A 20,171-nucleotide genomic window follows, 5' to 3' on the forward strand; every position below is an offset into this window, starting at 1 on the left:
GTTATCCTTATGGAGATCCCTTTGTGTGTTATTTGTTGTTTTTCCCTTGCTGCTTTTAATATTTGTTCTTTGTGTTTGATCTTGTTAATTTGATTAATATGTTTCTTGGGGTTTTTCGCCTTGGATTTATCCTGTTTGGGACTCTCTGGGTTTCTTGGACTTGGATGGCATTCTAGGGAAGTTTTCAATCATTACCTCCTAAGTATTTTCTCATGGCCTTTCTTTTTGTCTTCTTTTTCTGGGACTCCTGTGATTCCAATGTTGGGGCGTTTAACATTGTCCCAGAGGTCTCTGAGGTTGTCCTCCATGCTATTTTAAATCACATGTTATTCTATAGTAACAAGGCTTCCCAGGTGGCTCAGTGATAAAGAACCTGCAGGCCAATGCAGGAGACCTAAGAGAAATGGGTTTGGTTCCTGGGTCAAGAAGATCCCCTGATAGAAGGCATGGCAATCCACACTTCAGTATTCCTGCCTAGAGAATCCCATGGACAGAAGAACCTGGCAGGCTACAGTCCACAGGGTCGCTAAGAGTCAGATACCAATGATGTGACTTCGTGTGCACTAACGCTAAAGTAACCATGTTTCCATTCTTAATCCCTCAATCCATCACTCACTGTTACCTTTCCAATATGCCTGCTCAGAACAAACTAAACTCCTTTATAGTTGTTAGAAAGGAACATTATAGAGTCCTTGTCAAAGGCAGAGCTGGTCTAAACCTGATCCAACCTGTCTTTCTGAGCTCATCTTCATCCCTCTCCCATTGTCACTCTATGTCCAGCTGAACAATTAGTTTCCAATTCTCTAAATCTGTTTTGACATAATCCCCTGGTATTTTATTGACATGCATGTATCTCTGCCTAGAAAGTTATTTCTTATTTACCTTTGATTATTATCTCCTTCAAGATTCAATTCCTTTCTACATAGCTTTCCCCAGGTCGCTTTTCTTTTTGTCCTGTATGCTTATGGTTAATCATTCAATCGTGTCCGACTCTTTGCGATCCCATGGACTTTAGCTCGCCAGGCTCCTCTACCCATGGGATTCTCCAGGCAAGAATGTTGGAGTGGGTTGCCATGCTCACCTCCAGGGGATCTTCCCAACCCAGGGATCAAACCCAGTTCTCCTGCATTGCAGGCAGATACTTTACCGTCTCTTCACTACTAGAATGAGTAGCCTATCTCTTCTCCAGGGAAGCTTCCTGTTAGATTCCCAGGAATCTAACCAAGATATCCTGCATTGCAGGCAGATTCTTTACCAACTCTGAGGTCTATTGCATTGCAGGCAGATTCTTTACCAACTGAGCTACCAGCCTTGTATATCTCTATTGTAAATACTTATCATTTGCATTGTTGACTTTCACACCAGGATATATACTTTAAAGGAAATGAATCTACTTCTATTTTTTCACTTCTGTTATACTAGCATATATAAAGTGCCCAATGCAGTCAGTGCTTAATAAATGCATATAACATGAATGAAGGAAGTGAAAGTTTTAAGTTGTCGAAATGAAAAGGCCATTGTGTGAAATAATTTAAGCCTGTCATTCATTTAAATGTTTGTGTTCTAATAGATAGATTCTCAAAAACTTAGTACAGGGTAAGTAAGTTATTATTTTTTGGAATAAAAGATATTTTAACATATTTACATAACATATGAAGCTATTAAATGGGAAGCAGTAAGCTATCCACATTTCAATAAGCTGAGTATTTCTTTTAAAAGCTTAGTAAAAGTGATAAACACTTAATTTGAATGACTGGGTTACGTAATTTCTTTTTAGGTTCTGTAGTATTTCTCAGAGGTACTTGTTTTTGGATTAATATTACCAATATTATAAGAATTAGTTAAATATGTTTAGAGCACATTAAAAACTCTAAAAAGAAGTAAATTTTAACTAGCATCAAAGGAAAGACATATAGTTATAACATCAATTTGTGAAAACCATTGTAAGTTAGAGAATATGCTAATACCAACAAAGGTTCATCTAGTCAAAGCTATGGTTTTTCCTGTGGTCATGTATGGATGTGAGAGTTGGACTGTGAAGAAGGCTGAGCACTGAAGAATTGATGCTTTTGAACTGTAGTGTTGGAGAAGACTCTTGAGAGTCCCTTGGACTGCAAGGAGATCCAACCAGTCCATTCTGAAGGAGATAAGCCCTGGGATTTCTTTGGAAGGACTGATGCTAAAGCTGAAACTCCAGTACTTTGGCCACCTCATGCAAAGAGTTGACTCATTGGAAAAGACTCTGATGCTGGGAGGGATTGGGGGCAGGAGGAGAAGGGGACGACAGAGGATAAGATGGCTGGATGGCATCACTGACTTGATGGACGTGGGTCTGGGTGAACTCCGGGAGTTGGTGATAGACAAGGAGGCCTGGCATGCTGCAATTCATGGGGTCGCAAAGAGTCGGACATGACTGAGCGACTGAACTGAACTGAACTGATGATATTATTTTTGAGCATAGTAATTTCAAAATAAATGTTAATTTCATTTAGAAAACAGAAGAGAACACTTCACTAGGAAGAAAGAGGTTTGGGTCCCAGCCTTAGATACATTACTAGCTAGATTTGCCACCCTGAACCAATTAAGTAATGTTTGAATCTCAGTGATTTTGTACATAAAATTAGGCAATTAATATTTGCTCTGCCTTCTCATATTGTTATTTGAGGATCACCTTAAATAATGAATGTGTAAATTCTTTGAACTATATCAAGTATGATTCACATGTATAATATTGTTTTTATATTACACATAAAACTGCAGAGAAACTTTCGACAAAATCTCAGATCTTTTTATTACAATGTACTCCCTGCCAAACTACATAAGCAAAGACTATTTTTCAATATGAGGGGAGTTGGAGTTCTATAAAGATAAATGTGAACAAATAGACCCAAGAAACTAACAACTTTGATGTAATGCAGTCAAATTCACTGGGGATAAAATTCTCATAACTCTTATGTCATGGAAGGAAAGCATGCCTTGAGCCCCCCATGAAGTGAAAAAACAAAACCTCTCTCAAGACCTTGCCTCAGAACTCCATGGTCTTCCTTCACTACCTTCAACCTCCACTCAGAGACAGCTACTAAAGCAAAGTTTGTGTCCAGATATTAAATAAATGAAGCCCTCTGCCAGTTTGTGTCATGACCTGTTTCAGATCCTTGGGTATAGCATACACCAGCAAAATGGAACTATTTTGCTGTTTACTGACTTGCTTTGAAATTGGGTAAGAATAAAAATTTCCCTTGACGTTTGACACTTTTCTTTACAATAGTCATTTGTAGTCCTTATAATGAAGGATAAATAAGGGGGTCAAAGTAAAGCATACATGTGTGCTCAGTCACTCAGTTATGTCTGACTCTTTTTAATGCCATGGAGGGTAGCCTGCCAGGCTCCTCTGTCCATGGGCTTTCCCAGGGAAGAATACTGGAGTCGGGTGTCAGTTCTTCTCCAGGGGAACTTCCTGGCCAGGTCTCCTGCATTGCAGGTAGATTCTTTATAGTCTGAGCTGCCAGGGAAGCCTCTGTCATAGTGAGGTACTCTATGTAAAACAGCATCAACTTACTGGCACTTTAGAAAAACAGGTACAAGTGGCTAAAATACTCAATTCCCTTTACATGTTGTTGTTTTGAGAAGTGCATCCACTCGTGGTTTTTTTTGCATATACACTTTTGACTGGTAGAATTCTTCATGGTGGCAGAGGTTAGGGATATGAAGACAAGTAAGATACTTCTATTCTTAAGGTGATTTTTTTTTCCTTTGAAGGATTGAAGCAACCCTACAACCATGGTAATACAAGTTGTTGAGACTGTAGACAGTTATATCTGCTCTGAGAACCATGGAGGGTCAAGGGAAGCATGGCAAAACAATTGAGGCTTGAGCCCAATCTGTAAGAAGAATAACAATTTTGCCATGAATATGGTTGTAAGTAGAACATTATGTGGAAGGAGAATGTCCATGAAAGTACAAAGTTGTTGGGGCCTCCCAGGTGGAACTGATGGTAAAAAACTTGCCTGCCAATGCAGGAGACATGAGAGACTGGGTTCAATCCCTGGGTTGGGAAAATCCCCTGGAGGAGGGCATGGCAACCCACTCCAGTAGTCTTGCCTAGAGAATCCCCATGGACAGAGGAGCCTGGTGGGCTGCAGTCTATGGGATTGCAGAGAGTCAAACACAACTGAAGTGATGTAGCACGTAAATGATAAATTTAGGGGATGGCAAATTTAGGGGATATGCGTACAATATATGGTATGCTTATTATTTTCTTAGAACTGCCCTAACAAAGAAGCCAAAGCTCTGTGACTTGGAACAACTGAAATGCATTGTTTCATAGTTCTGGAGGCTAGAAATTGAAAATCAAAATATCAGCAAGGTTGTTTCCTTCTGGTGGTTTGCTGGCAGCTTTTGGTATTCTTTGGATGGTAGATGTTATCACTCTGATCTCTGCCTTCCTCTTCACATGGAATTCTTCCTCTGTTTATGTCCATGTCCAAATCTCCCTTTGTAAGAGACATAACTCAACCCTTCACAGCATGACTATGGTGAGAATATAGGATATATAAAAAGGTGGAATGAGGAAAGGGGGAAATGGCTAAGAGCACAGAAATGAGAAAAGAAAGGTGGGCCTAGATTTCTTAAAGATAAAGAATTTTTTCCTGTTTTATTTTTTATTAATTAATTTTAATTGGAGGATAATTACTTTACACTATTGTAACGGGTTTTGCCATACATCAATATGAATTGGCCATAGGAATACGTATGTCACCGCCATCCTGAACTTGCCCCCTACTGCCCTCCCTTCCCCATCCCTCCAGGTTGTCACAGAGCTCCAGCTTTGTGTGCCCTGCTTCAGACATCAAACTTGCACTAGTTATCTATTTTACATATGGTAATGTATATGTTTCAATGCTATTCTATCAAAGCATCCTGCCTTCTGTTTCTCTCGCTGAGTCCAAAATTCTGTTCTTTACATCTGTGTCTCCTTTGCTGCCCTGCATATGGGATCATCAGCACCATATTTCTAGATTCTATATATACATGTTAATATACAGTGTTTATCTTTCTCTTTCTGACTTACTTCACTTGACTCAGTTGTAATGAGGAAGATGAATCTAGAGCTTATTATACAGAATGAAGTAAGTCAGAAAGATAGACTTTCTAAGTAGAAACACTTGGAAAATTGTTAAAGAGACTGTGGAAAAATCTTAAAGAGATGGGAATACCAGACCACCTGACCTGCCTCTTGAGAAATCTGTAGGCAGATCAGGAAGCAACAGTTAAAACTGGACAGGGAACAACAGACTGGTTCCAAAGAGGAAAAGGAGTACATCAAGGCTGTATATTGTCACCCTGCTTATTTAACTTATATGCAGAGTACATCATGAGAAATGCTGGGCTGGAAGAAGCACAAGCTGGAATAAAGATTGCCAGGAGAAATGCCAATAACCTCAGATATGCAGATGACACCACCCTTATGGCAGAAAGTGAAGAGGAACTAAAGAGCCTCTTGATGAAAGTGAAAGAGGAGAGTGAAAAAGTTGACTTAAAACTCAACATTCAGAAAACTAAGATCATGTCATCTGGTCCCATCAGTTCCGTTCAGTCACTCAGTGGTGTCTGACTCTTTGCGACCCCATAAATCGCAGCATGCCAGGCCTCCCTGTCCATCACCAACTCTCGGAGTTTACCCAAACTCATGTCCATCGAGTAAGTGATACTATACAGCCATCTTATCCTCTGTTGTCCCTTTCTCCTCCTGCCCCCAATCCCTCCCAGCATCAGGGTCTTCTTTTCCAATGAGTCAACATTTCGCATGAGGTGGCCAAAGTATTGGAGTTTCAGCTTCAGCATCAGTCCTTCCAGTGAACACCCAGGACTGATCTCCTTTAGGATGGACTGTTTGCATCTCCTTGCAGTCCAAGGGACTTTCAAGAGTATTCTCCAACACCACAGTTCAAAAGCATCAATTCTTTGGCACTCACCTTTCTTCACAGTCCAACTCTCACATCCATATGTGACCACTGGATCTTGTCCCATCACTTCATGGCAAATAAATGGAAAAACAGTGGAAACAGTGACAGAATTTATTTTGGGGGCTTGAAAATCACTGCAGATGGTGATTGCAGCCATGAAATTAAAAGACATTTACTCCGTGCAAGGAAACTTATGACCAATCTAGACAGAATATTGAGAAGCAGAGACATTGCTTTATCAACAAAGGTCCGTTTAGTCAAAGCTATGATTTTTCCAGTAAATATGTATGGATATGAGAGTTGGACTATAAAGAAAGATGAGCACCAAAGAATTGATGCTTTTGAACTGTGATGTTGGAGATGACTCTTGTGAGTCCCTTAGACTGCAAGGATATCCAACCAGTCCATCCTAAAGGAAATAAATCCTAAATATTTATTGGAAGGACTGATGCTGAAGCTGAAACTCCAATACTTTGGCCCCCTGATTCAAAGAACTGACTCATTTGAAAAGACCCTGATGCTGGGAAAGATTGAAGGCTGGAGGAGTAGGAGATGACAGAGGATGCGATGGTTGGATGGCATCACCGACTCAATGGACATGAGTTTGAGTAAACTCTGGGAGTGGTGATGGACAGGGAGGCCCGACATTCTGCAGTCCATGGGGTAGCAAAGAGTTGGACGGGACTGAGCAAATGAACTGAACTGAAGTACAAACACAAGCACATACTCTCAGCATATGCGTCCTCTTACGTCTAGTCTAAGATGCTTAATTCCAAGGACTCTGGCAAGGACTTCAAAGGCTTCCCTGGTGGATCAGATGGTAAAGAACCTGCTTGCAACGCAGGGGACTTAGGTTCAATCCCTGTGTCAGGAAGATCCCCTGGAGAAGGGAATGGCAACCCAGTCCAGTATTCTTACCTAGAGAATACCATGGACTGAGGAACCTGGTGGTCTATAGTCCATGGAGTCACAAAGAGTTGGACATGATTGAGTGACTAACACCTACACTCTGGCAAGTACAGGCTACCTTCTTCTGTTACATCTGCCTGTAGGTCCCCTAGACTTGCTTGAATGTGGTCACCCTACATTACCCCTATTCTCAGCTTATCAAGCACCATGAAGTCCTCCAGTCCCAGTTGGGAGCTTGGTGTCCCTCCATGAATGGCTTCCAGATGCAGATGAGCTGTCAGTGATGTTTGCCAAGATATAAACATGAGCCTTCCCCTACCTGGGAGAAGCCTTTCTAGAATTCTGCACCCTTCTCAAGATCTCATCTCTACTGTTGCCTCTTTTTTCTTTTTTTTTTTTTTAATCAGCCAATATATGAATTTAAAACTTCACAGAGAATTGAGAGTTTTTCTGGTTTTCCCTCTTTTTTCCTCTGCTCAGATATTTTCATTGAGATTTGTGAATTCACAAGTACATATACATTTTAACCTCCAGTTTTGTAGAAAATGTTCACCCCTCTTCAAGAGATCTAACCCTTAGATTAGAGCTTCTCTGGTGGTTCAGTGGTAAAGAATTCACCTGCCAATACAGGAGATGTGGGTTCTATCTCTGGGTCAGAAAAATCCCCTGGTGAAGGAAATGGCAACCCACTTCAGTATTCTTGCCTGGGAAATCCCATAGACAGAGGGGCCTGGTGGGCTGTAGTCCATGGGGTCACAAAAAAAGTCAGACACCACTTAGTGACTGAAAGAACAATGAGAACAATCCTTAGGTTGGTGACATTGCTTCCACTTTGTTCCTCTCTTGAACTTTGTCTTATCAACAACTCTTGGCATTTATTCTTCTTCGTCTCAACTGACTCTCTGAATACACTATAAATATACTCAAGTTTCTCACATTAAAACATACACACACATACACACACACTTCTGCATACACACATACATACCTATGCATACATACATACCCACACACACACACCTATACATACACACGCACCATACATATACACACACCTATACGCACACACACCTATACACACACACACACACAGCTATACACACACACAGCTATACACACACACACCTCTATACATACACACGCCTACACACACACACACACACACACACACACCCCTATATGCACACACCATACATACATCTACACAATCTCCTCCCTCATCCATATCTTATATTGAAGAAATACTTCTAGCTCTTTTCTTCCTTGTTCTCAGAGAAAAAGAGAAGTAAATCAAACCTACCTCTATTTCATCACTCCCTTTGAACGGTTCTTAAACTACTGAGGTTTTGATTGTAGGTCTACTGCTCCACTGATCCATGGCTGCAAATCCTAGGTAATTATTTAGTTTAATTTATATTTGTAGGACATATTTGCTTACTTAGCAGCTTTCTTTGAATATTCCTCAAGCTCTTCAACACAATATCTCCTAGGTTGAAATTTATAAATCTAGTCTTCCTCCTGTATACCATCTTGATGAAATATCATTCTTCACACAAGCCAGAAATCTGGGTATCTTCTGATTCTCCTCTGTTTCTCTCATTTCCTATGTTTAAATAGTTAGCAAACCCATAGATCTCTTGCATGTATTCTGCTTCTCCATCCCTACATATACTGCTGTGGTTAAATGTATATGATTTTTTCACTGGGTTATAGAAATAGGATTTCATGCCATTTTAAAATTTCTTACAAGCATAAAAAACCACGTACATTAACTACTCTCTCCTGGTCTAGGATAAATTCAGTCTCCTTGTAATCACATTAAAAGACTCCCTCTCTGGTTTAACCAGTGTCTGTTGCTGTTGCTGGTTGTTCATTCACTAAGTTGAGTGTGATTGTTTGGACCCCATGGACTACAGCACTCCACACTCCCCTGTCCTTCACTGTCTCCCAGAGTTTGGTCAGCTTCATGTCCATTCGGTCAGTGATGCTTTCTAACCATCTCCCGGTCTGCTTCCCCTTTCTCCTCTGGACCTCAATCTATCTCAGCATCAGGTTCTTTTCCAATGAGTAGGCTCTTCACATCTGGTGGCCAGAATATTGGAGCTTCAGCTTCAGCATCAGTCCTTCCAGTGCATATTCAGCGTTGATATCCTTGTGATTCATCCAGCCTGGCATTCTAGACGATGTACTCTTCATAGAAGTTCATAAACAGGGTGACAATATACAGCCTTATACTACTGCTTTCCCAATTTTGAACCAGTGTGTGGTTCCATGTCTGATTCTAACTGTTGCTTCTAGACCTGCATACAGGTTTCTCAGAAAACACGTCAGTTGGCCTGGTATTCCTATTTCTTTAAGAATTTTCCACAGTTTGTTGTGATGCACAGAGTCAAAGGCTTTAGCGTAGTCAGTGAAGCAAAATAGATGTTTTTCTGGAATCTTCTTGCCTTTTCTATGATCCAGCTAATGTTGGTAATTTGATCTATGGTTCCTCTGCCTTTTCTAAACCCACCTTGTACATCTAGAATTTCTCCTGAAGCCTAGCTTGAAGAATTTTGAGCATAACCTTACTAGCATATGAAATGAGTGCAACCATATGGTAGTTTGAACATTCTTTGACATTGCCTTTCTTTGGATTGGGATGAAAACTGACCTTTTACAGCCCTGTGCCCATGCTGAGTTTTCCAAATTTACTGGTATGCTGAGTGCAATACTTTAACAGCATCATCTTTTAGGATTTGAAATGGCACAGCTGGATTTCCATTATCTGCACTAGCTTTGTTGGTAGTAATTCTTTGTAAGACCCACTTGACCTCACACTTCAAGATGTCTGGTTCTAGTTGAGTAACCACACCACTGTGGTTATCCCAATTATTAAGACCTTCCTTGTATAGTATCTCTATCTATTCTTGCCACCTCTTATTAACCTCTTCTAATTCTTTTTAGTCCTTTCTTTTTTTTATCCTTTATCATGTCCATCCTTGCTTGAAATACTCCCTTGAACTGGGCAATTTTCTTGGAGAGATCTCTAGTCATTTTCATTCTATTGTTTTCCTCTAATTCTTTGCATTGTTCATTTAAGAAGGCCTTCTTATCTCTCCTTGCTCTTCTGTGGAACTCTCTCTGCATGCAATTGGGTATATCTTTCCCTTTCTCCCTTTTCTTTTGTTTCTCTTCTTTCCTCAGCTATTTGAAAATCCTCCTCAGACAATCTCACTGCCCTCTTGCATTTCCTTTTCTTTGGGATGGTTTTGGTCACTGCCTCCTGTATTATGAAACTTCATCCATAGTTCTTCAGGCACTCTGTGTATGAGACCTAAGCCCTTGAATCTATTCATCACCTCCATTGAATAGTCATAAGGGATTTGATTTAGGTCATAACTGAATGGTCTAGTGGTTTTCCATAGTTTCTTTAACTTAAGCTTCAATTTTGCGATAAGGAGCTGATGGTCTGAGTCACAGTCAGCTCCAGGTCATTTTTTTCCTGACTGTATAGAGTTTTCCTCTTCAACTGCAAAGAATATAAGCAGTCTGATTTTGGTAATGACTATCCGGTGATGTCCATGTGTAGAGTCATCTCCTGTGTTGTTGGAAAAGGATGTTTGCTGTGATCCGTGTGTTCTCTTCTCAAAACTCTTGTTAGCCTTTCAGTTCAGTTCAGTTCAGTTGCTCAGTCATGTCCAGTTTTTGCAACCCCATGGACTGCTGCACATCAGTCTTCCCTGTCCATCACCAACTCCCGGCGCTTGCTCAAACTCATGTCCATCGAGTAAGTGATGCCATCTAACCATCTCATCTCCTATTGATTGTTTCTTTAGAAATCACACATTTCCCCATGCACACAAGCTCACACTTTATTGTAGTCCTATCACGGGAGTTCACAGAATCCTTGAGACTCCATGGTTCCATCCAATCTCTTGCCACATTCTCCCAACAACTTTGGCAATGCCAGAATACTTATGGTCCCCCTCAGGGCCATATTGTTTCTTCCTCATGATGTTCCTCACATCACCCCTGCCTGCCTCATTTACTTGATGAACAGCATAAAACCCGCTAATCTCACCACTGCCGTAAGGTCACCCCAAGACTTATTCTCATTCTCTCCTCACATTTACAGATTTGTGTCATTTCTTTCCTTTATAACCCCATTATATGTGGCATTTATAAAAGGATAAGAGAAATAACCTAGGCTAGGCTTCCCTGGTGCTTCAGATGGAACAGAATCTGCCTGCAGTGCAGGAGATCTGTGTTCGATCCCTGGATGGGAAGATGCCCTGGAGAAGGAAATGGCTACTCACTTCAGTATTGTTGCCTGGAGAATTCCATGGAGGAGCCTGGCGGGCTACAGCCCATAGGGGTTGCAAAGAGTTGGACATAACTGAGCAACTTTCATTTTCACTTTCAATAGTGTAATTTAAAGCTAAAGAGTCTTGGAGTCTGAATAACATGGTTTTGAACACATGGCTGAAATGGATATATTTGGAAAACAACATCATATCATCTGGCCTAGGTACTGAGAGTTTAAGTTTGAGGAAGAATAAATTTCTTCTGACAAATTAGTACCATTGGAAGCATTATGATGAAAGTGACATTTAAACTGATTTTAAAAACTGTGTAGGATTTGGAAATAGAATAGATAAGAAGAATTCTCAGAATGGGATGTCATTTACTAAATTGTTTTCAGTTTTAGAAATTGGAACTTAGATGAATCATTAATGTCTTTTTACAGTATCATATTAATCACAAGAAATTAATTTTATTATGATTCATGTGATTTATTCCCTGACATATATTTTTATTTCTTATTAGAAATTTAATTTTTTGGAATTCAGTTTGAGTTCATTTCTCTAATTGTCAGTTCGTCATTATATTTACTGATTTGTAAGATTTGAGACATTGTTGCATCAGTTTTTTAACTGAAGTATAGTTGATTTATAATGTGTCTGATATACAGCATAGTGATTCAGTTACATATATTGTTTTTCAGTTGCTCAGTCATGTCTGATTCTTTGTGACCCAATAGACTGCAGCATGCCAGGCTTCCCTGTCCTTCACCATCTCCTGGAGCTTGCTCAAACTCATGTCCATAGCGTCCAGCCATCCAACCATCTTGTCCCTTGTCATCCCCTTCTTCTGCCTTCAGTCTTTCACAGCATCAGGGACTTTTCTAATGAGTCAGCTGTTAGCATCAGGTGACCAAAGTATTGGAGCTACCACTTCAAAATCAGTGCTTACAATGAATATTCAGGATTGATTTCCTTTAGGATGGATTGGTTTGATCTTCTTGCAGTCCAAGGGACTCTCGAGAGTCTTCTCCAACATCACAGTTCAAATGCATGACTTCTTCAGCACTCAGCCTTCTTTATGGTCCAACTCTCACATCCCTACATGACTACTTGAAAAACCATAGCTTTGACTATATGGACTTCTGTTGGCAAAGTAATATCACTGCTTTTTAATATGCTGTCTAGGTTTGTCACAACTTTTCTTCCAAGGAGCAAGCATATTTTAATTTGGATAAAATGATTGTTACATATATATATATATATATAAATATATGAATATGTTTATAAAATATATTAATGTTTATAAAGTACATTTATAAATATATGAAAAGTTTATTCATTTTCTTCCCCATTATAGGTTATTATAAGATATAACCTATCTTATAGGGAACTAAACTATAAGTTCCTATGCTATAGTAGATCCTTGTTTATCTGGTTTTTACCTCCCTGTGCTTTAGTAGATCCTTGTTGTTTATCTAGTTTATGTATAGTAATATGTATCTGTTAATCCCAAATTTCTAATTTATCCCAACCCCCTCCTTTCTTTCCCCTTGTGTGCTTGTGCTAAGTCCCTTCAGTCGTGCCTGACTCTGTGCGTATGGACCCTATGGACTGTAGCCTACCAGGCTCCTCTGTCCGTGGGATTCTCTAGGCAAGAGTATTGGAGTGGATTGACATGCCCTCCTCCAGGTGATCTTCCTGTCCAGGGATCGAACCCACCTCTCTTAGATCTCCTGCATTGACAGGCAGATTCTTCACCTCTAGCACCACCTGGGAAACCCTCTTTTCCCATGGATATCCATAAATTTGCTTTCTATGCCTGGGAATCTGTTTCTGTTTTATAAATAAGTTTATTTTTATCATAGTTTAATTTCACATATAAGTGATATCATGATATTTGTCTTCCTCTGACTTACTTCCCTTAGCATTATAATGTCTAGATCCATGCATGTTGAAGCCACTGGCATTATTTCCTTATTTTTGAATGGCTGAGTAATATTCCATTGTATGTATGTACCACATCTTCTTTATCCATTCATCTGTCATTGGACATTTAGGTTGCTTCTGTATCCTTACTATTGTAAAGAGTGCTGCTATGAACATTGAGGTGCATGTATTTTTTCAAATTAGACTTTTCCTCATATATATTGCCAGGAGTGGGATTGCAGGATTGCATGGTAACTCTATTTTTAGTTTTTTAAGGAACCTCCATACTGTTCTTCATAGTGACTGCACCAATTTAATACCCACCAAGAGTAATTCTCCACATCCTTTCTAGCATTTATTATTTTTAGTTTTTTTTGTTGTTGTTTATGATGGCCATTCTGACTGGTGTAAGGCAGTATCTCAGTGTATTTTTCATTTGTGTTTCTGTAATGATTAGCAATGTTGAGCATCTTTTCATGTGCCTATTTACCATCTGTGCATCTTCTTTGGAGAAATCTCTGTTTCTGCTCATTTTTTTTTATTGGATTATTTGCTTTTTATATTAGGATGTGTTAGTTGTTTGTATATTTTTGAAATTCAGCCCTTGTCAGTTGCATTCTTTGCAAATATTTTCTCCTATTCCATGTGTTGTGTTTTTGCTTATGGTTTCCTTTGCTCTATGAAAGCTTTTTATATTTAATTAGGCCCCATTTGTTTATTTTTACTTTTGTTTCCATTGCTGTAGGAAATGGATTCCAAAAACATGATTGCTACAATTTGTGTCAAAGAGTGTTCTATCTGTGTTTTACTCTAGGTATTTTATCATATCCCATCCTACATTTAGGTTGTTAATCCATTTTGAGATTATTTTTGCATATGGTATCGGAAAATGTTCTGATTTTATTCTTTTACATATAGCTGTCCAATTTTCCCAGAATCACTTATTGAAGAGACAATTTTTTTTCTCCGGTATATATTCTGTCTTCCTTTGTCATAGATTAATTGACCATGAATGCGTGGGTTTATTTCTGGTCTTTCTATCCTTTTACATTGATCTATATGTCTGGCTTTGTGTCAGTATCATACTGTTTTGAGTATTGTAGTTTTGTAGTATAGTCTGAAGTCAAGGAAAGTTATCCCTCCATTTTCATTCTTCTTTCTCAAGCTTGCTTTGGCTATTTTAGGTCTTTTGTGTTTCCATGCAAATTTAATTTTGTTTTTTTCTCTTGGTTCCAGTCCTGAGAAAAATGCGATTGGTAATTTGATAGAGATTTTAATGAATCTGCATATTGCCTTGAGTAATATGTTCATTTTAGAATATTGATTCTTCCAATTCAAGAACAGGGTTCAACAAATACAAGTTTAAGAAATCTAATCTTATGGAAAATTCCTGTGTTCTTTGGGTTTACAGACTTGTGGTTTGTACTAGCACAATAAAGACTCTTGAGAAGTTCTATGGTAAAGAACTTCACTTGCCTAACTCATCTCTTCACAATTTTTCTGATGACAGAACACACTTTCCCATAATAACTGTTGTTATCTCAAAGGACTATTTTTTCACACTTGAAGGAATTACAATGAACTTTAAATGTACATCTTGAATGCACTGTCTTTCCAAATAGAACTATTTAGTAAGCATGTTCTACATTTTCATTTACATCTCAAACTTTCTAAAATATTCTTTAACTTATTAAACAAAATAGTTAAATTATAGGTCATGCATGTTTTTCAAATATTTTATTAACCTATTGTAAGAGAACTATTTTAATATATTACTATAATCAAATCAAATCAAAATACTAGAGATCTTTTGGAACTAAAAAGATGGCTAGATTTCAAATGATCTCCTTCACCATTCATTTGAACTGGAAACTGGAGCCTAGAGAAGTTTAAGAAATTTGTAAATATTACAGAGTTATTCTGTAGTGGAATGAAGGCTTAAAAGGGAATGTCTTGAATAAGAGCCCAGTGTTCTTTTGTTGCTCACTAATCTAATTCAATGCTTAATAATGAATTTATAAATAATGAAACTGATCCTATTGTGATGATAGTTAAGATTTTTCATGACTTAAAATTTGAAACAAAAACTAGAAGAGTTTACATAAATGTCTGATTTCAAATATATCATAATTACTAAACATTGTTGAAATAATATTTGGTCTAATTGAGAACAAAAGCTTTAAAATGATTCAGAAATAAAATTGTAATATTCCAAAAACATATTTAAAAAAAAATCTCATATTTTGGAAATATTAACTTTCTGAATCCCAAAATGTAAGTAGAATTCAGCTTCTTTTTCTTCCTATTTGGCTGTTTAGTTTTTCATTTAACAAAATGTTTTCTCACAACATGAATCCACTCTTGGGGATCAAATTCATTGGGAGAACACAGCAGATTGTGCTTGTTAGTTGATTCTAACCAGTTCTGTGGTTTAAGCATAAGTTGTTTTTCCAAGGCAGAGACATTTCCGTCTGTTAGGAAATAGGGACCTTCAAAACTTTTTCCACGATGGCACAATATCGTAGCCCTTTCCTTAATAACTTTGAAAACATCAAGAGATATTGTAAACCACAAAAAAAGAAAAAAAAATTAAAGGGAAAACATATTCTATCCTCTTCTCATATGAAGTTACTTTCTTTTATTATAATTCCATTTTATTACTCAGACTGTCATAATAATACAGTGTTTAGGAGCTGTCAAGATATAAAGGAACATGGTCCTACATTTTTTTTTACTTTAAAAAAATATTTTTGTGTGCATTAAAAAACCTCTTTACTTCTAGGACATACTTCCAACCTTTTCAAAATTAAGGAAATAATCTACTGTGTATACTGTTTTAGCCAGACATTATTAAATGTGAAGCAGAAGTCCAGTGGACTTAGCTTCAACATGTCTATAACTTTATCATCATGTGGAAAATTAATGTTGCAAAGTCAAGCATGACAATAAATATACAGAATAAGCTGTATTTGTTAAAGAATAAGGCGTATTCCCTGAAGTATAGACTCAGAATGTTGAACCATTAGTAATAGTATATGTTATGTTGAGAAATCCTATGTACAAATGTACAATGTTTTAATCCTGCAGATATTCTACTCTCCCCTGGCCCTCTTCATACCACCTTCAGTATATGCTGTTCATCTTCAGTTCAATCTCCTCTACCAGTTTTGGATCCATACAGAGGTAATTTTTTTCTTCAAGTTTTCTACCTAAATAGCCTAAAGCAATGTCCTGGAAATCCACTAGCGACTGATTTATTGTGTAAGAAAAATCTTTGTCTGCCTTCTTTAAGGAGAAACATCTGTTCATTTTTATTCCTTTTTACTGAATATATATTGCAAAGTTTATAAGAACCAATGAGGCCAGTTGGTCTCAATTAAATAAAACAATTTTTTGAACTATTAAGTACCAAAACATTTTAATACTGTATTCAATACAATATCTTCCTGTGTTACACTTTATTAAACATTGTTCACCAAAGATGTTGAAATTCATTTCAATTTAGAGATATAAACTTATCTCTAAATATATATATATAAAGTATATATTTGTGAATACTTTGTTTATATGTTTAATATGTTAGTATAATAATTTATATTTGTAATATAACTTATTGTTATATAATAAGCAATATTTAATTATATAAGATATGTGATAGTTATACATTTATATATATATATGTATTTATCATACATATAGGAGACACTGCTTGAAAACTCCTTGTGAAGGTCAATGTTAAAGGAATTTATCAAAATATGTTTTGATTGGAAATCTTGCTCTAATTTTAGAGTTTAGGTTTTACTTAAAGAGTATTCAGTATATTAAGTTTTTTTTTTCCTTCAGAAAAAGTGGACAAGTATAATTTCTTGGGTCCTCTGTGGTATTTCAAATTGTCAGACTTGAATGTTTGCAGATAGATCATTAAAAAACCGATTGTTTTATGAACTATCATACTGATCTGGTTGTTAAATACCCAAAATCACAGACCCAGAAAAATTCTTACTTATACACATGAGAACCCTTTCAAGCATTTGGTATTTATCGGAAGCCTTTTGAAGTCGTAGAGGAAGCATGTTGACAGGTGTTGCAACTGGTTGAACAATACCACAAATCACAGCTGCAGTAGATGCCAAAGCTTGATACAACAAAGTGCATTATTTCATTAATCTGCAGTATTTCATGCTACTGACTTACTTGGAATAAAGAGACTGTTACCATAACTTTGGACATATGTGGCATTATGTGAAGATCTGTCATGAAATAGTATTGCATTTTATGGTAGTTGACATACATCAAACAGTCAGTACTACAACCATCTGAAAGAGTGGTTGAGACCAATTCTGACTCCAGAGGTCAAAGACCAAATTTGTTTAAATCAGTGGAGGGAAACTTTCCGATGATTTACACAGAGGGGTTAAAGGAGAATTACATTTTTATAGCAGCTCTGCTCCAGGTCATGCCATGTGTTGGGTCTAGTATTAGTCTGGATACAGAACAATGGTGCCTAAGCAACTTCCGCCTTTTCCTATAGCCATCCGAAAAGTCCACGAGCCAGGGCTTGAGTTCCATCCTAGGAAGAAAGTGGAGAGTGGAGGAAAGTCAGTAGTCAGACATTTAGGCTCAGAAGCTCCATGTAGCTTCACTTCTAACTTGAGAGCAGTGCATTAGAGCCTCTCACTTGGGTTGTACTTTGTACTTTTGCAAGTACTGTATCATGTAGTCACTACAGTTGAGCTGCACAGAAGTACGAGCGTACCTTCTGAAATTAAAGTTCTTGGAATTTTAAATTATACATTAGCTGTGAGTACATTCCTAAGATTTTTTGCACCTGTGTACTTAATTACATTGATTATTATAGACATCATACTATAATTTTTACTAATAACAGGACCACTCAGGAAGTAGAGCCAAGAGATTCATAGCAGTGGCTGCTTCTAGAGAGTGATATAGAGAATTGATGCAGAAACTGTACCAAGTGATACAGAGAACTGGAAGGAGAAAACCCTACTTTTTAAAGATGAATACGTATTAGATTAAGAAACAAAAGCTGAAAACAATGGGCTTTAGCCTAGAGAAATATAGCCACTTCATGACTTTAAAATATATTAGCCCCTTTAGGCCACTTTGGCACTGTTTAACTTCAGACATAATCCTTGGGGCTCCATTCGCAGAAGCAGTATATGAGCCATAGATATGGCCATGTTGACCAAAGAGCATTGTCCATACCTGGATGGAGGGTTGATATCTTACAGTTATTTCACTTCTGCTGACAACCATAAAATCACCTCTTAAACGGAGGGGAATCTGGCCTTAAGGAAGGACTGATTTTCTAAAAGTGAAGAGAAGTTTATTCCTTTTAATCAGATAGGATAAGAGGAAGGAAAAAACGCAAACTAACATGTTTTTGAAAAACTGTAAATGAGAGATAAAGTAGGTCATATAGAGTTTATAATGAGTTTAAAGAGTTTATAATGAAATTTTTTGCTTAGTTTCGAGTTACTTCAGTGAAAACAATAGCATCTCTCTCCTTCCTTTTTGGGGGAAAAGTTACAAAACATTCTGATTCAAAGTATACACTGCTGCTTAATTTTTATGACTACATTTTTGTTTATTGTGCATTCATCTAGTGTCTGCAATATATAGTTTTATACTTTTTCTTGTGAGTTTTCTACATCTAATATGAAAAAACAATATTTAGTACTTGTTTTAAACTTAGTAACTCTGGAATATTGGAATTATTTTTTTGATATTAGACTCCCTATTGGCTCAAACAGTGAAGAATCTGCTTGTAATACAGGAGACCTGGGTTTGATCCTTAGGTTGGAAATATCCCCCTGGAGAAGGAAACAGCAACCTACTCCAGTATTCTTGCTTGGAAAATTCCAAGGACAGAGGAGCCTGGTGGGCTAAAGTCCATGGAGTCACAAAAAGTCAGACACTGAGCATCTAACTCTCATATGATAAGTGTTAACTGATTTAGACGATACAGTAATAGTAGTAACTTTATCATGCTTTTGATTTCACTTAAATTTGGGTTAGCATATTGTTTATATACATATCAGGGATGGTTGAGCAAAGAAACAGAGAAAATAATTATTTGATATTGAAGATTTGAACTGTATGATTTCATGATTTTAATAGTGCTGAACTGGAGCTTCTATATGGAGCATTATTTTCAGTTATAAATATGAGTGATCTCTTTATGTACTATTATGGATAGATCTCCAAATACACCAAGTTACACAAAAGAGTCTGCTGCTGCTGCTGCTGCTAAGACACTTCAGTCGTGTCCGACTCTGTGCGACCCCATAGACGGCAGCCCACCAGGCTCCCCTGTCCCTGGGATTCTCCAGGCAAGAACACTGGAGTGGGTTGCCATTTCCTTCTCCAATGCATGAAAGTGAAAAGTGAAAGTGAGGTCACTCAGTCGTGTCTGACCCTCAGCGACCCCATGGACTGCAGCCTACCAGGCTCCTACATCCATGGGATTTTCCAGGCAAGAGTACTGGAGTGGGGTGCCATTGCCTTCTCCAACACAACAGAGTCTAGTATATACTAATATTTGTATGCTAAAAAACAACTCTGTTTCACATGTTCACACGTGCCTAAAATGCCTCTAGAAATATACTTGGGTACTGACTGTTTTCCCAGGAGAGGGGTATTTGGAATGGCTGGGAGATAGGATAAAAATGAAATGTTAACATTAGTTCTACCCATTCTAATGTGGATTAAGAGTTATCATTTTGTGATAATACTCCCCTAGTAACTAAATGATCTTTAGCAGTATTATATGTATTTATCGGGCATTGTTACATTAATGCAATATCCACTAAATACATGTATGACTGTTCAGACTCTTTTTGTTTGCCTAATTGATTTGTTGAAATTTGTTATAGATTCTAGATATAAATCTTTTTTAAGTATATGTATTCTATATTTGTATTTTAAATACATTCCTTTTTATTCCCTCAGCATACCTTTCAATTTTCTTCTTGATGACTTTTCATGAAAATAAATATTAAATTTTGAAGATTAATTTGTCATTAAAACTTTAGTTATTTAGTTTAGTCATATTTTCTCTAAG

General features: G+C 37.5%; 1 protein-coding gene across 5 annotated transcripts in view; it reads left to right on the plus strand.

The window, feature by feature from the left end:
• AGMO (alkylglycerol monooxygenase) overlaps window positions 1-20,171 on the plus strand; it is a 390,090-nt gene that overhangs the window by 143,384 nt on the left and 226,535 nt on the right. For 4 of the 5 annotated variants that reach the window (XM_027540026.1, XM_027540024.1, XM_027540022.1 and 1 more), the window contains exon 5: window positions 16,175-16,270. The exons of the other annotated variant lie outside the window; for it this stretch is intronic. In XM_027540026.1, coding sequence (XP_027395827.1) covers window positions 16,175-16,270 — 96 coding nt within the window. The remainder of the gene's footprint in view (window positions 1-16,174; window positions 16,271-20,171) is intronic. 5 annotated transcript variants of the gene reach the window in all.

Source organism: Bos indicus x Bos taurus, chromosome 4 (genome assembly GCF_003369695.1).
Source record: "Bos indicus x Bos taurus breed Angus x Brahman F1 hybrid chromosome 4, Bos_hybrid_MaternalHap_v2.0, whole genome shotgun sequence".
NCBI classification, from domain to species: Eukaryota; Metazoa; Chordata; class Mammalia; order Artiodactyla; family Bovidae; genus Bos; species Bos indicus x Bos taurus.